General features: G+C 41.0%; 3 protein-coding genes across 3 annotated transcripts; 1 reads left to right on the forward strand and 2 right to left on the reverse strand.

Annotated features, from left to right (window-relative positions):
• The first annotated feature begins 211 nt into the window (after positions 1-211).
• LOC115731202 (classical arabinogalactan protein 11-like) lies at positions 212-895 on the forward strand. Its single transcript, XM_030661840.2, has one exon. It carries the CDS (start codon positions 472-474, stop codon positions 799-801), a length of 330 nt encoding a protein of 109 aa, XP_030517700.1. The 5' UTR covers positions 212-471; the 3' UTR covers positions 802-895.
• Positions 896-1918: 1023 nt separating this feature from the next.
• LOC115731201 (actin-related protein 3) lies at positions 1919-11302 on the reverse strand. Its single transcript, XM_030661839.2, has 9 exons — positions 10984-11302; positions 10347-10809; positions 8612-8758; positions 6678-6770; positions 6465-6584; positions 5351-5461; positions 4628-4753; positions 4425-4523; positions 1919-2500 (listed from the first exon to the last, which is right to left on the reverse strand). The coding sequence occupies exons 1-9, from the start codon at positions 11031-11033 to the stop codon at positions 2420-2422; spliced, it is 1290 nt and encodes a 429-aa protein (XP_030517699.1). The 5' UTR covers positions 11034-11302; the 3' UTR covers positions 1919-2419.
• Positions 11303-17038: 5736 nt separating this feature from the next.
• On the reverse strand, positions 17039-22673 carry LOC115730281 (protein SDA1 homolog). The gene is made up of 15 exons (XM_030660907.2): positions 22198-22673; positions 21661-21837; positions 21447-21571; positions 21227-21365; positions 20746-20895; positions 20614-20667; positions 19847-19942; positions 19704-19763; positions 19468-19542; positions 19339-19392; positions 18943-19044; positions 18144-18818; positions 17877-18008; positions 17439-17546; positions 17039-17283 (listed from the first exon to the last, which is right to left on the reverse strand). Exons 1-15 carry the CDS (start codon positions 22597-22599, stop codon positions 17134-17136), a joined length of 2499 nt encoding a protein of 832 aa, XP_030516767.1. The 5' UTR covers positions 22600-22673; the 3' UTR covers positions 17039-17133.
• Between the last annotated feature and the right edge of the window lie 81 nt (positions 22674-22754).

Here is a 22754-nt window from a genome sequence, read left to right on the forward strand (position 1 = left end):
ATACATGATGACCATCGATTGGTTTGCTGTTACCGACATCTTTCCGTACAACCAGATCAAGATCGATCGATATCATCGTCGATGCCGCCCAGAGAGAGGCTTGGCAAGAATTAAGTTGATAAACATTTGGCACTTCAACCGTTCTTTTCCAAAAAAAAAAAAAAGGAACGAAGGAAACAGATTAAGAGCCGCAGAAAGGCATGGAAACAGATGGCTTTCTGGCTAAAATTAGCTTGGAACCAGAAGAAAGGGGCGTGCACATTCATGGCTTTCCTCACAGACAGCATGCCGTCACGTCCGCATCGCTCGCTCCATCCTAAGTTAATCCACCCAACTCTCTTCAAATTCTGCCCCCACCAACGTTGTCTCTCTCACCTACCAATTCTGCAGTTGTTTCTCTGTCAAACCCAAGAGAAAACATCTGCACAAAATTTCTCTGCGTCCCCTAAAACTTAGAGCGAAACCGGGAAGATGGCACGTCAACTTGTCGTCCTCGCCCTAGTGCTCGCCGCCGTCCTCGGCTTGGCATCCGCCCAGGCACCAGCCAGCTCGCCGGCCGCATTCTCCGCCGGCGCCGGCGCGGCGTCATCCCCCGTCGATGACAACACGATCGGAGCCATCGACGATGCTCCCGTCACCGGAGAAGATGCCGTCGAGGCCCCAGTAGGCGGGCCCGTCCCGGAAGGAGCTTTCCCGCCCACCCTAGACGGGCCGGCCCAAGCACCTTCCGCCGGAAGCGGCGCCGTTGCCAAGGTGTCCGCCGTCGCAGCGGTTGCAGCTGTCGCTGGGTACTTCTTTTAAGCGACGAATTACGATAGCTTCATTAAGGATGTCAAAAGAATATGGTACCTCGTTCATCACATAAAAGATTAAAGAATGGTGCCCTCTTCTAAGACGACCCTTTTTTATTTCATTTGATTTGTGATTGCTTGTTCGTTTCCCAGCACACGTTGATGAAGGTAGCAATGTAGTCGCGAAATGAGAGAATCGAACAAATCTTGGGCGTCGATCTAATTGAAAGAGTCCACCACCTTCAATCAATGTGCTTGTCTAAGCACCAGGTTAGAACTCGACTTCTGGTTCCGTAAGAAGGCCATGCACGGGTTAAAACCAGCTCGATACTCGTACTAGACCCTAAGCATGTGCGCACGCGCGTCGGTACACTTTTCCCTCGCCTCGTTTTTTACATAGAGAACATAAAATGCGACGACTATCGTTATCAGGACGCTTTTTTAGCGATAGGATATATCCCAAACACGTTTTGAATGTTCGTCTTTTATTCGTACAAAATCAATTTGCATCCTCACTTTTGAAAACCTTCTGTTAATCTCCCGTATTTTGGCACTAGATTTCGACTGGCATCTCCCTGCCATGATCATTGTCCGTATATTTACGAGATTATCAAATTGCTCGTCATTCTCTTCGCTGCTTCTTGAAAAGAAAAGCTCTAAAACACTACCATCCTTTCCTCCGCCTTCCTCTTCCTCTCTCTTCCCTGACTTTCTTAGCTGCCGCCATTTGCCCAATTTAGCTGTTACCGGCGACACTTTCGCAATCCAATCGGAACAGAGCTTGTCATGCCCACAAGCTCGCAGCCCTGTGCTCACCGTGGCCGAGAGCTTGCGGCCCTGTGCAGAGCTCTAAATGAATTTGCCACAGCCATGAGCTCGAACTATGGCCGAACTTTGAGTAGAATTGGGGACTAAGCACCATGGTCGAGCTCTTCCAGAGCTTGAGTGCGAGAGGGGGTCGGGGGAGAGTGGTGGAGATCAACGAGGTGCTGGTCAGCACAGTGGCAACAGGTTGCATATCGATCAGTTGTAATTTGCTTCACAACCGGTCTATTTTCTTCAGCTAAGAGGAGCAATACATTGGTAATTCACAATTTTCAGCAATCGCCGCAGACGTGCATCAGATGTTGCGGGAAGTAATTCACATTATCTTATGATCCAACTCTGTCCAGAAAGAATCGAGTTCCAACATCACAATGTACGTGATCTGAAGTAATCGAACATCGAAATGGTAGAACCGAAAACAAAACCTTCTATCACTATCCCCCTATTCATCTAACCCGCAACCTAAGAATGCAATTAAGCTTCTTCCCTGTATGTGACGACTGAATGAGAACTATTGGTCGGATCCGGCACGGTGGGGCCTCTTGGCAGCAAAACCGTAGCCATCCTAATCTCCTATATCCTTAATGAAAGAATGAGAACCAGAAGTACATTCCTTGCAAGTAAGACAGAGCAGTGAACAGGCATGTATTATACACCACCTCCGGATGCAATGGCGACAGAATGTACTGTGTATCGCAGGGCCGGTCTTAGAGCTAAATGGAGGTGCCACAGTTGCAAATGGTCAAGCATTTCTGGGTACTTTTCACCAGGCGTGTCAACCAAGTCAAGCTCCTCATCATGTATCAATACATCCCCTTGAAAACTGGATTTGTACGGCAAATACTTGCCCCATACTCGTCGTACTCTGCTTTTGTATGGCAAGCCTGCAGACATATAAAAACCATTATAACCAAAGAATCGGACAAAAGAAAAAAGCACTATTTTAGATACTTTCAACAGATTATAGTCACTATTCAAATGAACTACAGATCAAGTAATTCAACGCAAGTAATCCTATGTGCAAGGTCTTGAAAGCATAAAGAAATGTTTTTAAATGGTCATTTGTAATCCAAAAATAAGTTCATCTCCGTCCTAAAATTGCAAATACGATGACAGTCAAAGCTAAATGCGATGCAGAAAGAATGGCAGGTTTAACCAAAGCTGGATTTAGAAAAGGACAATAGTGCAAGTCGAACCTTATACAATATAAAAGATTTGACCACATCAAAAACAGAATTAACTGATGAAGCACCAAAGAAAGAGTCGACGTATCAACAGTTGACTCCTTTTCTTTTCTTTTCTTTTCTAGAATTGTCCCATCGAACCTGATGCTACCCCATCAATTTTTCTTTTTCCCCCCCTTTTTTTCTTTTTTTTGAAATGAAGAATGCTCTGCTAATAGAAACCACAGACCGACCAAGAGTCAGGAAGGATTCTACCCCTAGCACAGTCAATCCACATGAAAGCCACTATAAGCAGCTCTGGCAAAGTGGCAGCTACATTAAGAGGTATACTGACACAGGCAGAGAGGTCCATGGGAAAGGAGACAGACATGGGGAATGAAGCGACAAAGTTCTTGCTTGAAAGGCACTCAATAGAGGGACTGTGACCTAATTAAAATGGTCGAGCCTGATGTTACTATAGATTAAAGAACGCTTAAGACAAGCAAGATGGCCATCGGACCTGTTGACGGTGATGAACAGATGAGACACAAGAATAACAACATCGACACATGGTAAAGAAATAAAAGTGCTTGCAATTAGTGTGGGCATACGAGAACAGCCAAAAAACAAAGGACAGACTGGAGAAGACACTTCAATCTATGGATGGTGCGGCTTGAGTGACCAACTGCATCCACTGATAATGTACAGAGATTGACGGTGACAAAGAAAGCTTAACGAGTTTGCCATTGAATGTATAAGAGATTAACAATAAAAGTCCTAGGCCATACCCAGGACTTAAAAACAAGTCAGCAACGAATTTCGATGGCAAAGAGAGGGATAATGAAGGACGGTGGTGATCGATCCTGAAAATAGATTAGAAGCACTTTTTTGTACCTAAGGCAAGAGGAAAACACAAAGCTAGGGTTTTTGTTTTCTATCTTCCTTTGAGGCTTAGAGAAACAGGGAGAGAGAAAGCAAAAAAGGCTACCTCGTTACTCACTTGACTTGAATAAGATTTCTAAGAGCCCTATTTATAGAGCATAGAAACACGCTCATTTCTGATGCGTAAATCCCTAACAAGATTATTTAGCAACCCCACACTTAATTAAAATTTTCCCACCAACTAATCCCTAATTCTACTTAATATAGTTTGACAGATACTATACATGTGGCTACCATTTTAACACTCTATGGATGATTTTCTTAAAAGTCAGTATTATCAGTCTTCACTACATTGATTATTGAACAACTCAATTAAGTTCTGTAATTAAAATTCAGACTAAAATAATGATTTGACTTATGCTCTGGAGCATAATTTTTCAATACTAAAAATGCAAAGCCAAATTTCTAGTTTTATCAGACAAACCCTTATTCTCCCTTCTACCAACAATCTTTCGTAAGGCCTCAAGCATTAAGGCGATCACACCCAACAACTGCGAGGAAGACCCTATTTAATTACTTTCATCTTCATTCACAATAACACCCTCCCCATGTTAAAGCAATTCTAAATAAGTATCAGCAGTACAACAGATACAGTATTAATTTCTACAGAACTCGATACGGATTCAAAAGAGTTCAGATATACAAAAGAAGGAAATCTAATCTGTGCTGTATCATATTAGAACTATGAGCATGAGCGACATACCTCAAAAAATTCAGGGGTTGATCCAAGTACAGAGCCCCCAAACCAAACAGCAAATTTCTGAATAGGATGGCTAACTACATTTACTTCTACTGGTTGTGCCTGAAGGCAAGATAAAAATGGCAAAACCATTCAGCTAATTAGTATGACAGGAAATACAATTAGTCAGTAGATCTCAAGGAGTTAATACAATCCAGCAAGCTCACTTTTACTTCCCCACCAAGTCGGGCATCAGAAGCAAGAACACGGGCATCCACAATCTTTTTCAAATCCCTCTGTAACCTTCTGTGGAAATCTTTAAACATGGTTGATCCTCCAGACAACACAATATTCTGCAATCTCACAGAAGGAATTTGACTTATACGAATGAGGCAACCAAGATCCTGGTCAAGTACTACATACAAACAATCCTATAAGCTTCAACTATTTCCATCCATTGTTTCCTTGTAAATAGAGCTTTACTTCGGTCTTTCAACTATATAACTGAATCTTCCATATGTGCATTTTTTTTTTTTTTTTTGATAACCGAGGTGTCCACGCGGCCGGCGAGCTATGGCTCAAACCAATGGTGGAGCACGACTATTCCTCAAGGGGGGGGCTAGCGCAGCATCCCACCGCCACGACCCCCCGCTTAAATCACCGACGCCTATGAGTTTTGAACCCAGGACCTCTCGTAAAAGGAACTGGGCTCAAACCATCGCGGCCACCGATGGGTGGGTTGCATTTTTATCTTCAAAGAAAAGGACAATAAGTGTTCTTGTATTTGCTCTTATTGGTTTGTGCAGAGAACTAAAATAAAACAACTTTACAGGGCATATAAACATCAATGTCAAAAATGCGATGAGACCGTTGTAAGCTTATATAAGCATGTACCAAGTCATAAATAAGTTCAGCTCATTTATCATTATTCTAGACTAACAATACTGTACCTTGTATAATGCTCTCCTTGTGTCTATCGGTGCAGATTGAATGCATTTGTCAATGACAACAGGCAAAGGGGAAGTAAAGTCAGAGCTGTAGATCTCTGGATTAAAGAATACCTGAAACGGCAACAGATTATTACTATAACAAAGATGCAGCAATAACTATATAAATTAACAAAGAACACTTTCGGATCAAACGTGTGTACACACTTCAAGAGAATGATAATAAGTTATGGACGAGCATCCGGTATATTCTAATTCCTTTAGCTTCGATTCACAAAAGGGTAGCAAGTCTTCCCCCATATCTGGTATTATTAAGTTGTCTGACAAGTGAAAACAAAGGAGGGGAGTGTTTTGAAAACTGGGCGGTTGAACTGGTTGAATTGGCAACACAGCTTCAGTTTAATCGGATTTCGTACTTTCAGGTGAAAAGATTGATAAAACAACGCTGCTGACTCAGTTCAACGGGTATTTGCTCCTGACTTCGAATTTGGAGGAGTATATCCACCAACTCAGATACATCACTTCCTGACACTCTACGGACATATAACAGATATAACTAAAGAACTAGGCATGCTGTTTCCAGGTGCTGTTCCCCTCCCAAGGGCAGGTCACAACTCCATCATGTATGATAGAATCATCCAAGATCGCAGTAGCTCTCTTATTCATTACATTGCGAAAAGCTAATCAATGTCTATTCCTGAATAATCTCATTTTTCAGGAAGAGTATTTTGTTTCCACTGAGCCTTTGTTGAAGTAAGTACAAATGGCCTAATTCAAGATCCACAAGATTAATTGTGGAACCAACAAAACAAACAAGTCCTACATTTTGTTTCTGTACACCGAGAAGAAAGGGGGCTATTTCCACCAAAAATAAAAAGTGAATTGGAGGCACATGAGTAATCAACCCAACAACCAATAATTCGAAGTACCGAGCACTGTGCCACCTAAGCTGCATGGTCTTCCTTGCTTGGGCATGCACAAGTGATAACATTCAGTTCGCATGCAATGAACAAGCAGTCCAACCAGTTGAACGGCAAAACATAGCCTGACAGGCCTAAAGACTGAACCGGTCTTGAAACCCATGGAAAGGATAAAGGAAGAGATTTGAGAAGCTAACCTCAGGTCCGAGAAATCGTTCATATCCAATGTCACAAGTGTATGGAGCTCCTGTCTTTGGTTTAACACCTTTAAACTGCTTAATATACTTTGCTGGTTCCTTGTCATGCTTATTGTATTCCTGATTCATTGCCAAGTTTGAGTCTCATCAGAAGATAGATTCCAATCCTCACAAGAGATCCCTAGAAAAGCAGAATCAGCATAATTTTTTTACCTTGACAATGTCAGAACAGGTATAACAATAAGTTTCCTTCACTTTCCTCGCTACTTCAAAGGAATCCTCTGGTGGTACATGTTCCCCTCTTTCCTACATGAAACAACATCCTGCCTCTGGTAAGACTGGCTGGACCTTAATCATATTGTACCATTTTCAAATGATAAAACACTTTCATATTGAATAAACACTAAAAAGGTCAGGGACGTAACCAAAACAAAAGTGACAGGTCATGGACTGGGCTTGAGGATTCATTTGAATGGGTAAATTTACTAGCAACGGCTATGGAAAAGAAAATCTATCAAACAAAGGGAGAAATAAAGGAAGTCGAAGAAGTCTTCTTTTTAGAGATAAGTAGTTTGGGACGTTTGAAACAAACGAATGGCTGCATGTGGAATTGAAAGGAAAGATAGCATCATTGCCCATTCAAAGATACCATTGTGCTGGAAGAATGCAATTTGCTAGAAAATAGACAACATTTACTTACAAATAGGGCACTACATGAGATAGATTTCAGGAAGGTCACAGAAAATGGTGCTACTTGCCCGAAGTGAAGCAAAAATAATATCATACATAAGTTAGTCAGTAATATCATCATGAATTTCAAAGCCATGCACAATCGCAACACAAAACCAAGTATGACAACAAGTGGGTCCTAAGCTAAGCCTTGGCTAAGCCTTGGAAATCTTAAAGCCAAAATCCCTTCTAGATCTTTCCAGGCAATAATTCTTGCTAATATAGTCATTGCCATACTCGGTGATTAGGATTTTCAATGTTGAATCACAAATAAAGCATTTGCTCAAACTTTTCTCTGGTATCAAAACCTATTCCTTGACTTAAGAGAGGGTAGAATAGTGCCACCTATTCTAGGACATGCGATGCATCGCAAGAATATTATCATTACCATTTTAAATCAAAGTACACTAAGTTATAATCGTTCATGCTCCCATTAAAACCAGCAACCCAATATTCGCATGATAGGATTTAAAAACTCAACACCACCTCCACTGATCTTGAGCATTTTGGAGCCGAGCCTTTGTTTAGTACTATTAGAATAAGGAAGTAATGGAATAATTGGGTACATTCTCATTTACTTAAATTTAACATGGAATAGATTCGACCCATAGCACATGATTCCATAACAGCATATGATTTTACGTGACTCAAAATAGAAGTCATTACAACTCAACCAAAGGATATACTTTATAGGCTCCACAAAAAGGTTTTGAATAATTGGGCAATTTTTTCAACTTCAGTATTGACTTCATCACGACACACTCCAAGGTTTCAAAAGTTTGATGCGTTTATTTTCTTCAAAAAAATTGCTCAAACTAAGCTGAAGACATACGAGGCTTGCAAAGCAAAAGGGCAACTCTTCTCAAGTCATTTGCAAGACAAAGTACATAGAATCAGCGATTGTTAGTTAGTGATACATATGATTGATCAAAGAAGTCTCAAGTTGGATATCTAGAATGTATAGATTCCACTGTTGGTGAAAAGAAACAAAAATTTTTGTAATCAACACACTAAAGTCAAATGACTAAACCAAACAATTGATCTTTATGAGGAGATTATTATGTACACCTGTTGTGTACTTCTTTTCTCTCACCCACAATTATGTGAGAGAAGGAGAATACATTCTATGTGTGCAAACCTCCGGTTTTGTATTTTAGTTGCACCACTCTTTAATTCTTGTCCAGTGACAATTAAAACTTAGAGAATAAACTGTACGAGGCTTTAAGTTGTACAAGTGCAAATATTAGGAAACTCAATCTGCAAAATTTTACTTTCAACATACTAACGCTGCCTTCCTGGGAAGAAACTTTTGCAATCTAAAGATTTCAGATCAGAAGGATATGTGCTGATGTGACAACTATTCTTATTCAGACAAAGACAAGTAGTACATTGACAAAGCAAGATTTTAGGATAGGTACCCGCATGAGCTGTTGAATAAAGAGAGTGACATCTTTTCCAGAAATGGGTATTGACTTAATGCTGCTCCCAATAACATAACCATCAGCCACGGGTACGACATGAGTAGCACCATCTCCAACATCCACTACAACCCCTGTCATCTCACACTAAGAAAAGCTATTGTCATTCTAAAGGAAAAAAGAAGAAAAAGAAAAGTACAGAAGATGAATAAAAGGCCTAATCGTTTTGCACGGAAAACACAAAGACATCTAGACTATTTTTCATGCATCCAGAAAATATTGATTCCAATAAACTATTTTCTTAAGTATTCTTGAGTGTTAGAGCTGAATATATAACTTGATTCCCCACCTGAGATCAACCAAACAAATAAGCCAATTATTTGTATTTTCAATTATACCTAAAACCATGAAACCAGGCTATTTTTGTTAAGAAGTAAAACAGACAGAAAACATAGAGAAAAGTCAGAACTTCATTCTAATCATTTGAACCATATCAACACAAACCTCTCCAGTAGCAAGAACAAAAATAATTCAAAGATTGCAGTGGTAAACGCATGTCAATGTCACAATTTCAGATTAAAATACCAGAGATTGTCCTAGGTGAAGTCAACCATAGAACCATAAGCCTTAGACAAATCTAACAAGCTTTAAACGCACTCATTCCACAATCCATCAGATCATGAGAAGATTAATCCTGGTTAATTAATAGAAGTTAAAAGTAGCCAATCTGAAGATCATTAATGTTCTACATCAAGCAGTAAGCACAAGTCACTTAGATTCCAGTTCAAGAAAGCATCAATTACTGCTTCAATTTAAATAGCCAAAGAAGGTTCATATCATAAATCTAAAAAATCCAGAGTACAGGCACCAAAGAGGTAACCAACACCCAATCAATTCAACAATCTCACGTTGCATTTATTGAACGACTGTTCCATATGCCATCCACAAAGAAACAGCAGAGATCACATGTATAGTGGAGTCTTATTAAAAGATTGAAATGTATCAAGCGTATTAAGGTGTAGAGCTCGAGGTGTTTCACTGCAGGCTTCAGTATCCAACCCAAATGCAAAGTAAAACCACACTCTTCAATGCATAGAGAAAATGATTTGCTCTACTGACCTCAACTTCCATAACTATCTTTCAGACAACCTTAGCACAATTGTTTCTCCAAGGACCAACTTTACACTAAAGAGTTATGCAGCCAACCCTCCATCCATCAGTGCTAAAGGATTCTACAAGAACTATGCTGCTGAAGATCTACCCGTACATTCTACCCACGGGACACCTCCATTTTTAAGTTTATAAAAGAGAATGTACTACAAAGAAGTATGTTCTCGTCACTACAAAGCAAAAACTCCAGACGCTGATTTCAAAAATAGAGAATACAGACGGATTTCCCACTAGAAATGACGTGATTTGCACTAATGGATAAAAATGAGGAAGCGCTTGGCAGTTCCTTAGCATTCTGAAATAAATCTTTCAGGGTGCTAATCACAATGGAACTTCCGTGATGTCATTCCAAAAGTTCAAAATATTCCACTGAGACATCATATCGTATTACAGCACCAACTGCACTAAATATAACATCTGCAGATCCTATAACTCTGCCATAGATATAGATTTATAAAGCAAAATACCTAGCTCATAAACAGATTATCTTAAATGACTGAACCTTATGATAACTCCAGTCTATACCATTTACTTCTAAGAAGAATGTCTAAAGTAAAGTGCAAACCTTGGAAGTGGTGTACCCAGCAGCAAGAGCAAGCACTGGCTGTACCGCAATGTAAAGCCCGGGAACATTGAAAGTCTCAAACATGATCTCGCCTGTGTACTCCCGACTCTCCGGAGCAGTGAGAGGACTCTCTGTCAGCAGGAAGTAGTGATCCTCCGGATCGCACCGCAGGTAATTGAAGATGCAATGCTGCCAAAACCTCTCCATCGCATCCCAATTATCGACCTGCCCATGCTTGATTGGATAGGTCAGGTTGTAAATGCTACTAGATCGAGATCTAGCATGTGCGTCTTCTCCAATGTAGAAGTCGAGATCAGCCATGACCCCCGCGCTGTGCTGCGCTAGCCAATTGCTGCTCTTCGAAGAGCTCCGGGATTGGTTCTGAAACGACTCGTTCACTGCAACCACTGTAGGAACTATGAAGCAAGGCTCTACATTACCAGCGAACCCCATCTTAGTGTACCTGCAGATCGAATTCCAAGCGAAAAAACGTGAAAACCAGCCGAATCAAAGCTGAGGCTCTCTCTCACGCTCTCCCCGGCACGGCGTTAACAGCTCAAACGAAACGGAACCCTAAGCGAAACGCAATGTACAGTCGGACGCAGAGAAATGAAGAGGTGCGACGGCGGAATCTCACCCGGTTCCGTTATCGATTACGACGGCGGGGCGAGAGGCGGCGGGGTCCATATGGGAGAACACGGGGGGAGGGGGCGGCGAGGGAGATGGACCTGCGACCGAGATCCGACGAGAGAGCGCGGAAGGCAAGGGATCATGTTCAGGCGATGCGCTCAGAGAAGCGCCGAAGTCGTCGTCGTCCCCGTCGTCGCAGCGGACGGTGAAGACGAGGTAGGCTCGGACTGCAGGCGAGAGGAGGAGGAGGAGCAAACAGCAATTTCGAACAGAGGCTCCCGAACCGCTCTCGTCGCGGCGGTCGGCGATTGGGAGGGGGAGGAGGAGGAGGAGGAGGAGGTGGCGGTGGTGGAAGCTTTCTCAGACGCGACGGGCGCACGAGGGGGGATGAGTAGGAGAAGTAGGTGAAGTGGAGGCGTCGTCCATCATCATCGGTTCGGCGCCAGCACCAGTAGGTAGGAAGAGATAGAGAGAGAGAATCGATGCTTAACTTGGCAATCAATCAAAATTCAAGAAGAAGACGACGACGACGACGACGACGACGACCAGCGAAAAGGACTGAGCGCCTGAAAATTGCAGAACAAAAAGAGTAAACAATTATGAGAGCAGGAAACTCGACTCGACTCAGATTCAGACTCAGACCCGACCCGGGTCCTTTTTTTCTGCTTTTGGCCGGAGCAGATTGCGAGTTGACTCGGTGTGCGTGGCCGCGCGTATACAGTAATAGGGTGGCCTCTGACTCTGAGGGAGACCGCGGAGGCGGCTGGACGGTCGTTGGATCGACCCGGTTGCAACATGTCCTCGGTGCTAGTGAGTGCCATTTGGGCCCGTGGGCCCGGAACCGGCCCGTTGACCGGGCCCACGGTTCCCGAAACGCGGGAACCGGCCCGGAACCGGCGGTTCCGGGCCGGTTCGAACCGCAAAAAAAAAAAAAAAAAAATGGTGGGCCCGGGGCGAGAGCCGTTGGGCTCTCGCCCCGGCCCCCCCTCCCCCGCGGCCGCCCGCTTTGGGCCGTTGGCAACGGCCCAAAGAGCCGTTGCTTTTCTTTTTTTTTTTAAAAAAATAATAAAAAAAAAAATGATTCTTGCCTATAAATACATACGCTTCCCCTTTCATTTTTGTCACAAATTCTCCGAACAATCTCTCGAATTCTCTCCGAAATCCTCTCAAATCGTTCAAATTCTCCCAATTCTCTCAATCCCGATCAATTCTCTCAAAAAATGGCAAGTGGAAGCGAAATGCCGACAAGGGCAAGATGGCTATGGGAGATTCCGACTATCCCTTTCATGAATACGATCCTCGTGAGTATGCAAGTTCGGAAGACGACGACGATAATATCAACTATGTCCCGATTCCGAACGTCGAGCACATCCCAACACAAGAAAGTCTTCATCCTCCCACCGGTGTCGAAGAAACGTCAACGGCAAATGAGTCGGAACGGAAGGGCCGAGATAATACATCGGACTTGTGGCTACACTTCGACAAGGTACGTGATGAAATCGAAGGTAAGTATAATGTAAAATGTAAATATTGTTCGCAAACTTATAAATTCACGAAAGGAGACGGTTACGGAACATTCCGTCGGCATTTGACGAAAAAACATCCAACGCAAGCGGGGATCGACAATACGCAACAACAAATTTCCGGGTACGCCACTTCTAAGCCTCATCCTTTATTTCGTTTCACTTGAAGCACTTTATAAACAAACATTAGGTGAATATGTTGCCCTTGATCATGCTCCGTTTAATACTTGGTGAAAATTTTAATATGAAATATTTGATAAATACTGCGTTGGTTCGCAAGCGCCAACTATTCCAAAAAATACTCTTAAACGGGAAGTTTTTCATCTTTATAAAAAAGGAAAAAATCTTTAGCAAAATTTTTTGCGGAATTCAATGGACGTGTGCATATAGGTAGCGATATTTGGAGTGATCCTTGGCAAATTCATTCTTATATGGGTGTCACGTGTCATTGGATAGATGACAATTGGATGATTCAAAAAAGACTTATTGCATTCCGAGTTTTTGATGAAAGCCATTCGGCTCATAATATTTATAGAATAATTAGGCAAGTTTTAGAATAATATAATTTAATAAATAAAGTATTTTCAATTGGTTTTGATAATGCCGCCGCAAATACCGCTTCTATTCCCGAATTAGAAAATATTTGCAAACCCACTTTTGGCGGACAATTTTTTCACATTAGATGTGCTTGTCATGTTTTAAATTTATGTGTACAAAATGGTTTTACGAACTCTTGACACTTCTCTCGCCCCAATAAAAAGTGCAATTAAATTTTTATGGAGTCGTCCCCAATGTATGAAATCATGGGGAAAATTTTGTAAACAAAATGGGAGAAGGCCAAGAAGATTTCCAAAAGATATTCCGACTCGTTGGAATTCTACGTACGAGTTGCTTCGGCAAACTTTTGAATATAAAGATTTATTATGTATGTTTATTTCACAAAATATTCCCGAAATTACTTTACTTCCTCAACATTGGGACGTTTGCAAGAAAATTTTAGATATTTTGAAAATTTTTAATGATGCTACTAAGACTTTATCTGGTATTTATTATCCTACAACGCATTTATTTTTAATAGAGTGTGTTAATATTAGTAGTGTTTTTAGTGAATATGAAAAAGATACCGAATTAGGTCAAACTATTTTAGTAATGCGAGAAAAATGGTTGCATTATTATTTGCAAATTCCTCTTGTCTATTTAGTTGGTATTGTTTTTGATCCACGTATTAAATTAGACGGTTTACAAGATTATTTGAATGTGTATTATCATGATTGTTTACATTTGGATGATTCAATAGATATTTTAAATATATTATGACATGTTAAAGAATCTATAGTAGCATTATATGGAGAATTTTGTAGTAGATATGGTTTAAGTGATTCCGGATCTTTACAATCTACGCCTCACGTAGCGAAGGTGGTAGTTCACTTAGTAGAGGGTATAATATGCTTAAGAGTAGGCAAAAAAAAAAAAAGGGGCAACGGGTAATATTTCTGAATTAGAAAAATATTTAACCACTCAATTTGAGTTTCGTGATGCGAGAACATAGTACAGATTTCGAAATCCTGAAGTGGTGGAAGAGTCACCAAATCGAGTATCCAGGTTCTCGCCCTCATCGCTCGTCAAATATTAGCAACCCCTTCTTCAACGGTTGCGGTTGAACAAGCATTTAGTTACGGAGGATTAATTTTGGACTCTCGCCGTTCAAGATTAAGCCCGGACTCTGTGGAAGCTCAAGCTTGTGTCGGCGATTGGACGAGGGCGAAATATCGACACCAAGAGTTAGATCGTGAACACGAATTTTTTAGCGATGATGTTGGAGATACCACCGCCACGGGTACCACAACGGGTAGCGACGATTGACGATGAGGTAAGTTGGGGTTCTCAAAGGTAAAAAGAACTACATGGGCTTTGATTCTTCTATCCCCAAGAAGATATGTAGGTCGCTTAATGATAATTCATTAAGTTCAAGCCCATTCCTTCTTTTTTTTTTTCCCCATATTTTATTACAATGTACAATTTAATTGTATTTTATAATTTATAATTTATTATATTTATTTTATTATTTATTATTTTAAAAATTATTATTAAAAATGAATCGGAATGAACCGGCGGTTCCGAACCGGAACCGCCGGTTCCGAAGCCGAACCGGAACCGGCCCGGGAACCGGCCCGGAACCGCCGGTTCGGTTCGGAACCGGAACCGCCATTTTTCACGGCCGGTTCCGGTTCCACCTTTTCGTGGAACCGGAACCGCCGGTTCCTGAACCGGAACCGGCGGTTCCACCGAACCGGCCGCGTCTACTCGGTGCGGTCAAAGTACACCCGATCCAGACCCGGTTGCATCATAAGGTCCTTTTATAAGAAAATGACGGTATTTTTTTGTGTTTGGCTAAAATATTGAAAAGATTTGAAAAATATTTTCCGTCATTTAGTTTGAAAAATAGGATTTGATTTTCCTCCGTGCACTCTTTTGAATAATTATTTAAAAAAATCAAAATTTTTAATTATTTATCATTTTATCTTTTCTTTTTTTTTTTTCGTTTTCCTTTTGTTTTTATGTCCTTATAGTTTTGGCCGGTCGCCGGCCTCGGGCGAGGCTGAGGCTCCCCTCGCCAACCTCGGGCAAGTAGATGTGGCCGGTCTCCGATGACCGGCAAAGAAAGAAAAGGAAAAGAAAAAAAGGAAAAAATTTAAAAAAAAAAATCAGAATCATTTTTAAAATTAAAGAAAATGAATGTAAAGGAGTTGAGGCACCAAAGATGAGGGAAAATATTTTCCTCTATTCAAAAAGAGACAAATATTTTTCTCACTTTTGAATGAATTTTTTTTTCTATGGGTGGAAACTTATTTTCCGTGAATCAAAACGCCAAAAAATTCAGAAAACATTTTTTTAAAAGTTATTTTTCGCGAAACAAACGGAGTCTTCATATTTTTAAAAAATAGAGATATATAAGTGATCATTACGCGAAGGCGAGGTATGTTTTTGCTATTTTCCATTTCCACAATTGAAGTCTAGAATCAGAAGGAAAACCTCCAAAGGGAAAAATCTATGCCACAATTGGGACGACGTCGCACAGCCAGGCAGGAGTCCTTCCGAAGGACGATCACAGGAACTCGAGCTGTGGACTGTGTGGTATGGACGCAAGAGAGAATCGGGGGGAGAAGAAAGAGCCAAGATCGCTCGGTCATGGAAGAAACCAGCGGTGGAAGTGATCTATCTCTATTAGAATGTGTCTCGAGTTTGAACCCGTTGAACGAAATCAATCTCAATGGAGCGCGTGAAAGCTCCGCGCCGACTCACTTCAGCTCACCCCATTACCTAGCGTGATTGTTCGGAAATTTTCCAATGAAATAAGGTTGTTTTGAGATCAAAAATCGATGAAGTCGAAGGTCAAAAGAAAAAGGAATAAGTGATATTGGAAATTCTAAAACTCGTCGTGAGAATGCGATTGAGTTCCAAAACTTACAAAAAGTGTAATTACACTTGTCAAATTGATACAATTGAATTCTTTCATTAAAAAAAAAAATAAGAATAGAGGTCCTTATATGTCGTATTAACAAAATACCGAAAAAAAAAAAAATTTCTATCTGATCGGGTTAGTTGGAGCCAGCGGCGGCTATGATCCCCAGGGAAGAGGATCAAGTTACACTATCTCCCTTTAACCCTTTAAGCAAAATGCCGCAAAAGGAAAGAAAATTCATGGACCGACCCCTACAAATGCGAGTTACGGTGGCGTTTGGATCCAACAGTGTCACTACAAAGACAGCAAACGAGTATCTGGCTTTTTCGTAGAATCCCTCTTTCTCGTAAAGCTGAAACTTACTCATCGCGAGGAGGTATCCAACTCTCCATAATCCTAAAAAACTTGTCACGAAGTTTTCATTGGTGCTTTAGTCATGCATTCTCATTTAGCATTCGTGTTTTTAACATTCACTCATGCAATTATTAGAGGTATTGGTCATCCATCCATCCATCCGTTAAGTGCATACTACATGGACCCAAACTGGGTTTCTGTAAATTCCTGCAAACCAAATTCATTCATTTTCACGAAAATTTACTCCCAGACATGGAAAATTTTCCAAAGTGTAGGCAACTTGAATCGATGCCAATCTAAAAGGTCTGTCTTACCATTGCAATATTGAGTTTTCTTCATGCTCCGATGAGTTGGCTAGGCTTGATTCTTTTGGAACGGGATCTCGTTCTAGCCACAGAGGAGTTCAAGCCCTACAAAACAAAACCAAATGAAGAAGGAAAAGCTCCAATTCGTTCCGATCCCGAATTCTCGTCCTCAACTGCAGTAATAATGGCACGAATGTTAAACAGTTCAGCACTGTCAATGAGGCATCATCCTTCCGTTCCATCAATGAGATAAACAACTCTGTCTATTCAGTTTCTCACGGGCTTCGTACTTATTTAATTTACAGAACACAATCTTCAATTCTAGCTCCATCCTAGGCACCCCCTCTTAGTCTTAAGGAACAAAATTGTGACCCGTACAGACGGGCCTAGACTGTCCTGCTAAAATGGGAAGAGAAACGTGAAGGGAAGTTATACAGCTCTCCATGAGAATATAATACCGTAATGCGCTAACATCCTAAGCTCCACTCGCGTTGCTGTCTCGATTCACAAAATTATTTCCACGCTTTCTTCCCGCGGAACTGTTTACCAAATCGCCCTTGTTTCCTCTTTTTGTCCTGGCGAGATCTCTGTACTTTCGCTCTCTTAGCAGCCATAGGCATAACCTTTCTGTGTTCCTTCTGCTTGTTGCTCGAACCACCCGTCTGTCCATCATAGTTAAGTCAACATCATTAAGGTTAAATCTTGTGAAGTAGCATCAACTACTTGTCTTTGGGGTATATGCATTTATTGCAAGACAAAGCATCATTTTGTTGCCAAGAGCTGCCAACTTCAAGGCAAATAGAATAAAATATCGTACCTTCTTCTGCTTTATGGCAGCTCGAGCTTGGTACTTTCCCCTTTCCTCCCTTCCAGCCTTCACGAGCGCTAATCTTTCCTCTTTACTTAGCTTTTGTTTCACATGAGCCTGAATCCCACAGCATACCATACTCAAGTAAAAATTAAAGAGAAAATACAGAAACACTTCCAATGAAAAAGGTCAAAGCAAATGAATAGAGTGACAGGAAAATGAACAGAGTGACAGGAGATGAGAGACTTCATCCAAATAAGAATGCTAGAAGCATTTTACATGAAAATCTTTCTCAAGATTATTGAAAGGAAATTTTGCATTTTCAATTCTATCAACAAATAACATCAAGGAGCAACTATTATCATGATGATAAATAATGAAGTATGCCATTGCTTCCACCGATTATGATGCAGCTTTTTAAAGTAAACATGGGGCCAACCAAAGTACCTCAAGTTTTGCAGGATCCACGCGCTTGATGCCTAGCTGATCAGAACTGGGAACCTTAAAAGCTGACTTCTTTTCCCCACCCTTTCCCAACAACCCATGCTTGGTCAAAGCAACTTTTGCTTCTTTCTTGGCCTGATAAATAACCCAAAGCTTCAGGAAATCACATATTTTCAAAACCGATCGACCTTACCATGTTTAGAAACAACGAACAATATCTCTTCAGAATCAACTGATGCATTTCAACACATCATAAGCAAATTTCAGTACCTTTAGTTGCTTGATACGATGGAAATCCTCGTTAGAAAGAATGCCATCAGCTGAATCAGATGGAGGCTGACTCAATTTTGTTTCAGCCAATTTCTTTAAAGCCCTAAGACTTGTTTCAGCGGCATTAATCTGTCCATCAAGATCAGTGAATTTCCTCTTCCTTGTCGCAGAGATTTTAACTCTGGATCCAGTTTTTCCCTCATCACTATTAGTTTCAGAGATGGTATTAACTTCATCATGCACCTCCACATTATCATCACCACAATCTGCCTTTGCATCCTCATCTTCATCTACCTCATCACCGCTTACTTCATCGAAATCTTCACCAGAAGAGCTGTCTTCTCCAAGAACACTGTCACCATCCAAAGATTCATCATCACATTCATTATCATCAGTGGAAGCGTGGGTTTCTTCATCATCACTTGTAGCATTCTCTGACCCAATGGATACAGAATTGTCATTGTCAATGCCAATGCTACCTCCATCATCACTATCTTCGTTGTCAATGTCCTCATCACTACCAATGTTGTCATCATCCTCATCATCATCGTCATTTTGTAGCAGTTCAACACCAGGAACAGCACTGGCAACACTGATTTCACCATATGCCATTGGTCGTGCCGTTGGGTCACTAGGGCGTCCTCGGTCTTTCTTTACCAGCATTGAGGGACAAAGCTGTGATATGTCGAAGCAGCAAATAAGTGAGACACCCTCAGAAAAGAGTAATTATGAAACACTGGAGAGAGAGAGAGAGAGAGAGAGAGAGAGAGAAAGAGAGAGAGAGAGAGAGAGTATATACCTCTCTAAATAAAGAGATAAGAGACCTAGCAGCTGCTGATACCGCCTTCTCATGTGATTTTTTATATAAGACGAGATCTTGCAACAAGTCTTCATTCATCAACTAGATGCCGGACCAAATATGTCAGTCCAAAGATGAAATCAAAACTATCAGTAAGAAAGTGACTCAAAAGTTGAGACGAAAGAAAGGTACTAGGACAATCAAATATAAAACTTCCAGCAAATTGAGGAAGGAAAAGAACAACTTCCTCCTTGTTCACTTATTGTGGAGTTGTGAGCAGCAGATTCAAGTTAACCAGTAAAGGTATGAAAACATCATCATAGAACCAAACAATGCAAATCAATCCTATCAAGTCTAGAAGAGGAAAAAATATGCCAGAGAATAAGAGGTAGTCACCAGGGGCATGCGTAGACATATCTCCCTTACTACATTAATTCCAACCGCAATAGCCTGGAAAATGCAATCAAATGATCAGAACCTTGCAAAAACCATCACATTATAAAGAGGCTAGTTTCAAAAAAGTACCTCAGGACGTGATCGATCATGTACAAATTGGTTTACTATTTGCTTAAATAGGGGTTCAACTGCATCAGGAGGCACCTACAGAAAACATAATTACTTCAAGAAAACAGAATAATTGACAGGTGGCAAGAGCCGTAACCCAAGTGAATCCATTGACTCAGCAATCAGGAGGGAAATGTTGAAGGAAACACAAAGAGAAACACGGGGGAGGGGAAGAACTAGCAAGCAATCTACACTACCATATCATGACAGGCCTGAACTGCTGCTGCTAGCAAGGTTGTGACATCACGCTGGTGAGGCTGTAACACCAACAGAAATCAATGAAATCTCCAACACCTAGCAAACCACAAATGATCCGCACAGTTTTTTTCCAAGCACATACCTGAACATACTTTTGGATAAATGGATAAAAATTTAACAAAATCAAGTGGTGAAGGCCCACAGTTCGTGCAACTACTTTCAACATCATCATCTTAACCTGCAGAATATATCAAGGAGACAATAGACACAAGAAAAATTTTAGGCTTTGAATCAATGTATAAGTGTATTGCACAAAAGAAAAAAGCCTGAATTTTTAGTGACAAAGTTATAAATTAATCATAATAAAGACTTCACTAGCAGCAATGCTATTTTGGAGCTTAAAATGATGTAATTGCCCAATGAAAATAACAATTATACATACTAAATTCAGAGAAAATCAAACCATAAAAGTAACAGAAAAACAACAGCACTGAAAATTTTGGGGCAGTGAAGGAATTTCTAAAACTATAAATGCTCATTTGAGAAATTCTTGCAGATGGATTCCTTATTCCGTCACTATGCAAGGAACCCAAAGATTCTACATTTACGAAACCAATGTGGCACAAGATCTGCCTCACTCTCTCACTGGTTTTGTATTAACACTTCTCCTCAAAGTCTAACGCATTAATTTCAAATTGAATTAGAAAATGAATTAGTGCCAGAAAATCTCCTAATGCAGCCAGGTATAATGCAATGAAACATCAATTTATTGATTTAGAAAAAACTAAAACATAATAATATGCTAAGAGAAAAAGAAGAAATGAAGACAATCCAATCAATCATGAGGAATCAAAGGTAAAGTTCAAGATATGCAATTCAACATCTTCATAACTAAATATTACTGCAGACCTCAAAGCGTTCATTGCAAGTCTGAAGGCGTGAGAATAACTTTTCAGCGAACCCCTGAAGACGAGGTGAATGTGATAAGAATACCAGGATAAGCTAAGGTGCAGAAGTACAAAAACAAAGGAAATGGCAAACCTGAGCATCTTTCAGATGATTAAGAGGTGAATAATAATTTGAGGAGCTATTATCTGAAGACAATCGTTGCTGCTTTTTCATGCTTCGAATAGCTCTCTGCAGCTTTGCCTTCTTTTTCTTCTTGCTAGCAGAAGTACCTTGATGGTGTGCCTGAAAGTCGGTTCAAAATTATAGGTTAAGAGTTTATTCATGTTTGACATCCATGAGACAATTGAAGCAAATAGTAAATGCAACTCAACAGCTGCGAAAAGAGATCCTGACCTCTGACACATACAGATGGCTCTTTATCTATTAGTTATTGGAAATAAAATACCAACTGATACTTTTATTATGTAATCTCTTAAAAGTTCATTAAAGCAATTGCATGTGCAAAAAAGTTTCAAGCATGAACATAGGCACGCAATATTAAATCCATCGTAGAAGAACTTTATTACCGAAGAACGAACAATATGACAAACAGGATTTTTCAGAATCTACTGACCTTATAGACAGCTCCCTTACTAAGGATGACATGAGGACTTTGACGAGATAATTCATCATCACTGCTTGAAGCATCACTATCTGAATCATCTTCAATCTTCTCATAATCGAGAAGAAATGATAGAGCGGCTATCATGATCCTGATGATATTAAAGATACAAATGATTTTCTGAAGATGAAGAATATAGAAGATTAATGAGAGACAGGCAAAAGGACACTACCTTGATGCTGGATGAAAGCATGCTGTGCATATGGCATTAGCTGTTCTATCGTCAAACCACACCTTTCTTCTGTGAAGCTCACAGAGCATAATGAGTGATTGCTTAGCTTTTGTTTCCTCCTCTTGCTATGACAGGACGGTCACAATTTAGCATAGGTAAGCATACCTTGACAAAGTCAAATTCCACAGGCTACAAGAAGTTCAGAATTTCAAACCTGTAACAACGAAAACAAAACATTTTGAAGGGATCGATTAGTAGCTTCATTCTTGTGTTTCTGATTCATCTTCCTAATGCTGTGAACCACATGTGAGAATGCCAATTTCCTCAAGGCTCTATCCCCCAGAGTCTGTAGCTCCATGAACAAAGCCAGAGTGTCTCGTATATCGACCATCTAAGGAGAAAAGGGTTACATCAAATCATGTCTCAGCAAAACAAAAGATACCAGCTATAAATTGCTAATCTAGCGGCCATTAGTCATAAGAAAACCCAAAAAATTAGAAAAATGTCAACTTTCCGACCATCGCACAATCACAGTAGATAGAGGCTCAATGCTAATTATCCAGCTTCGTCACCAAAAATTCTCCCAGACGCATAGAGAAGCTCAAATGCGAACGTACATCCTAACAACATCATATGTGAACACATAACAACAACTCCTAGAAATTGGCATATGCAACATCAACGATGAAATGCCAAGTTCGACACCGATAACAACCAAGAGATACGAAATTAATTCCATAGCGAAACCGACCTTCCGATTGACGAGTAAGATAAGCGCCTGAGTCACCGTGCATCTAAGACCGGAGGGCAACGACCTCGCAGAAGAGCGGAGGAACTCGGCGAGTCGACTCGGGAACTCGGCCAGCTGCTTGGGGTAAAACGGAGCCACGTGAGCCAAGAACGCGGCGCGGTCGCCGAGGTCCTTAGCGACGGTGGGGTCGGCGGCGACGCCGCTGATGGAGGCGAAGCTAAGAGCGGCTTGTTGCTCGAAGAGCTCGAGCGAAGAGCTGAACTGGCTGTGGACGAGACCGAGCTCCGTCTCGTAGCCTTCGGGGTCGCACTTCATCTTCGACTGGAGCGACGGCAGGCTCAGCTTCTCGGAGCTCCGGCCGGACGCCGACAGGGCCTCCAGGGAGAGGCGCGTGGACGACATTGCCGGTGGCGCGAACCGGGTGCCGAGGGGTCCTTCTAAAACCCTAGAACCGGAGAAACCCCGGGCGCGGCGCGCTTGCCTCATTTTTATATGTTCGTTAAACTATTCTACTTTATTAGAAAATTTTAAAAAAAAAGATATTGACATTTTGCTAA

Source organism: Rhodamnia argentea, chromosome 1, assembly GCF_020921035.1.
Source record: "Rhodamnia argentea isolate NSW1041297 chromosome 1, ASM2092103v1, whole genome shotgun sequence".
Lineage (NCBI taxonomy): Eukaryota > Viridiplantae > Streptophyta > Magnoliopsida > Myrtales > Myrtaceae > Rhodamnia > Rhodamnia argentea.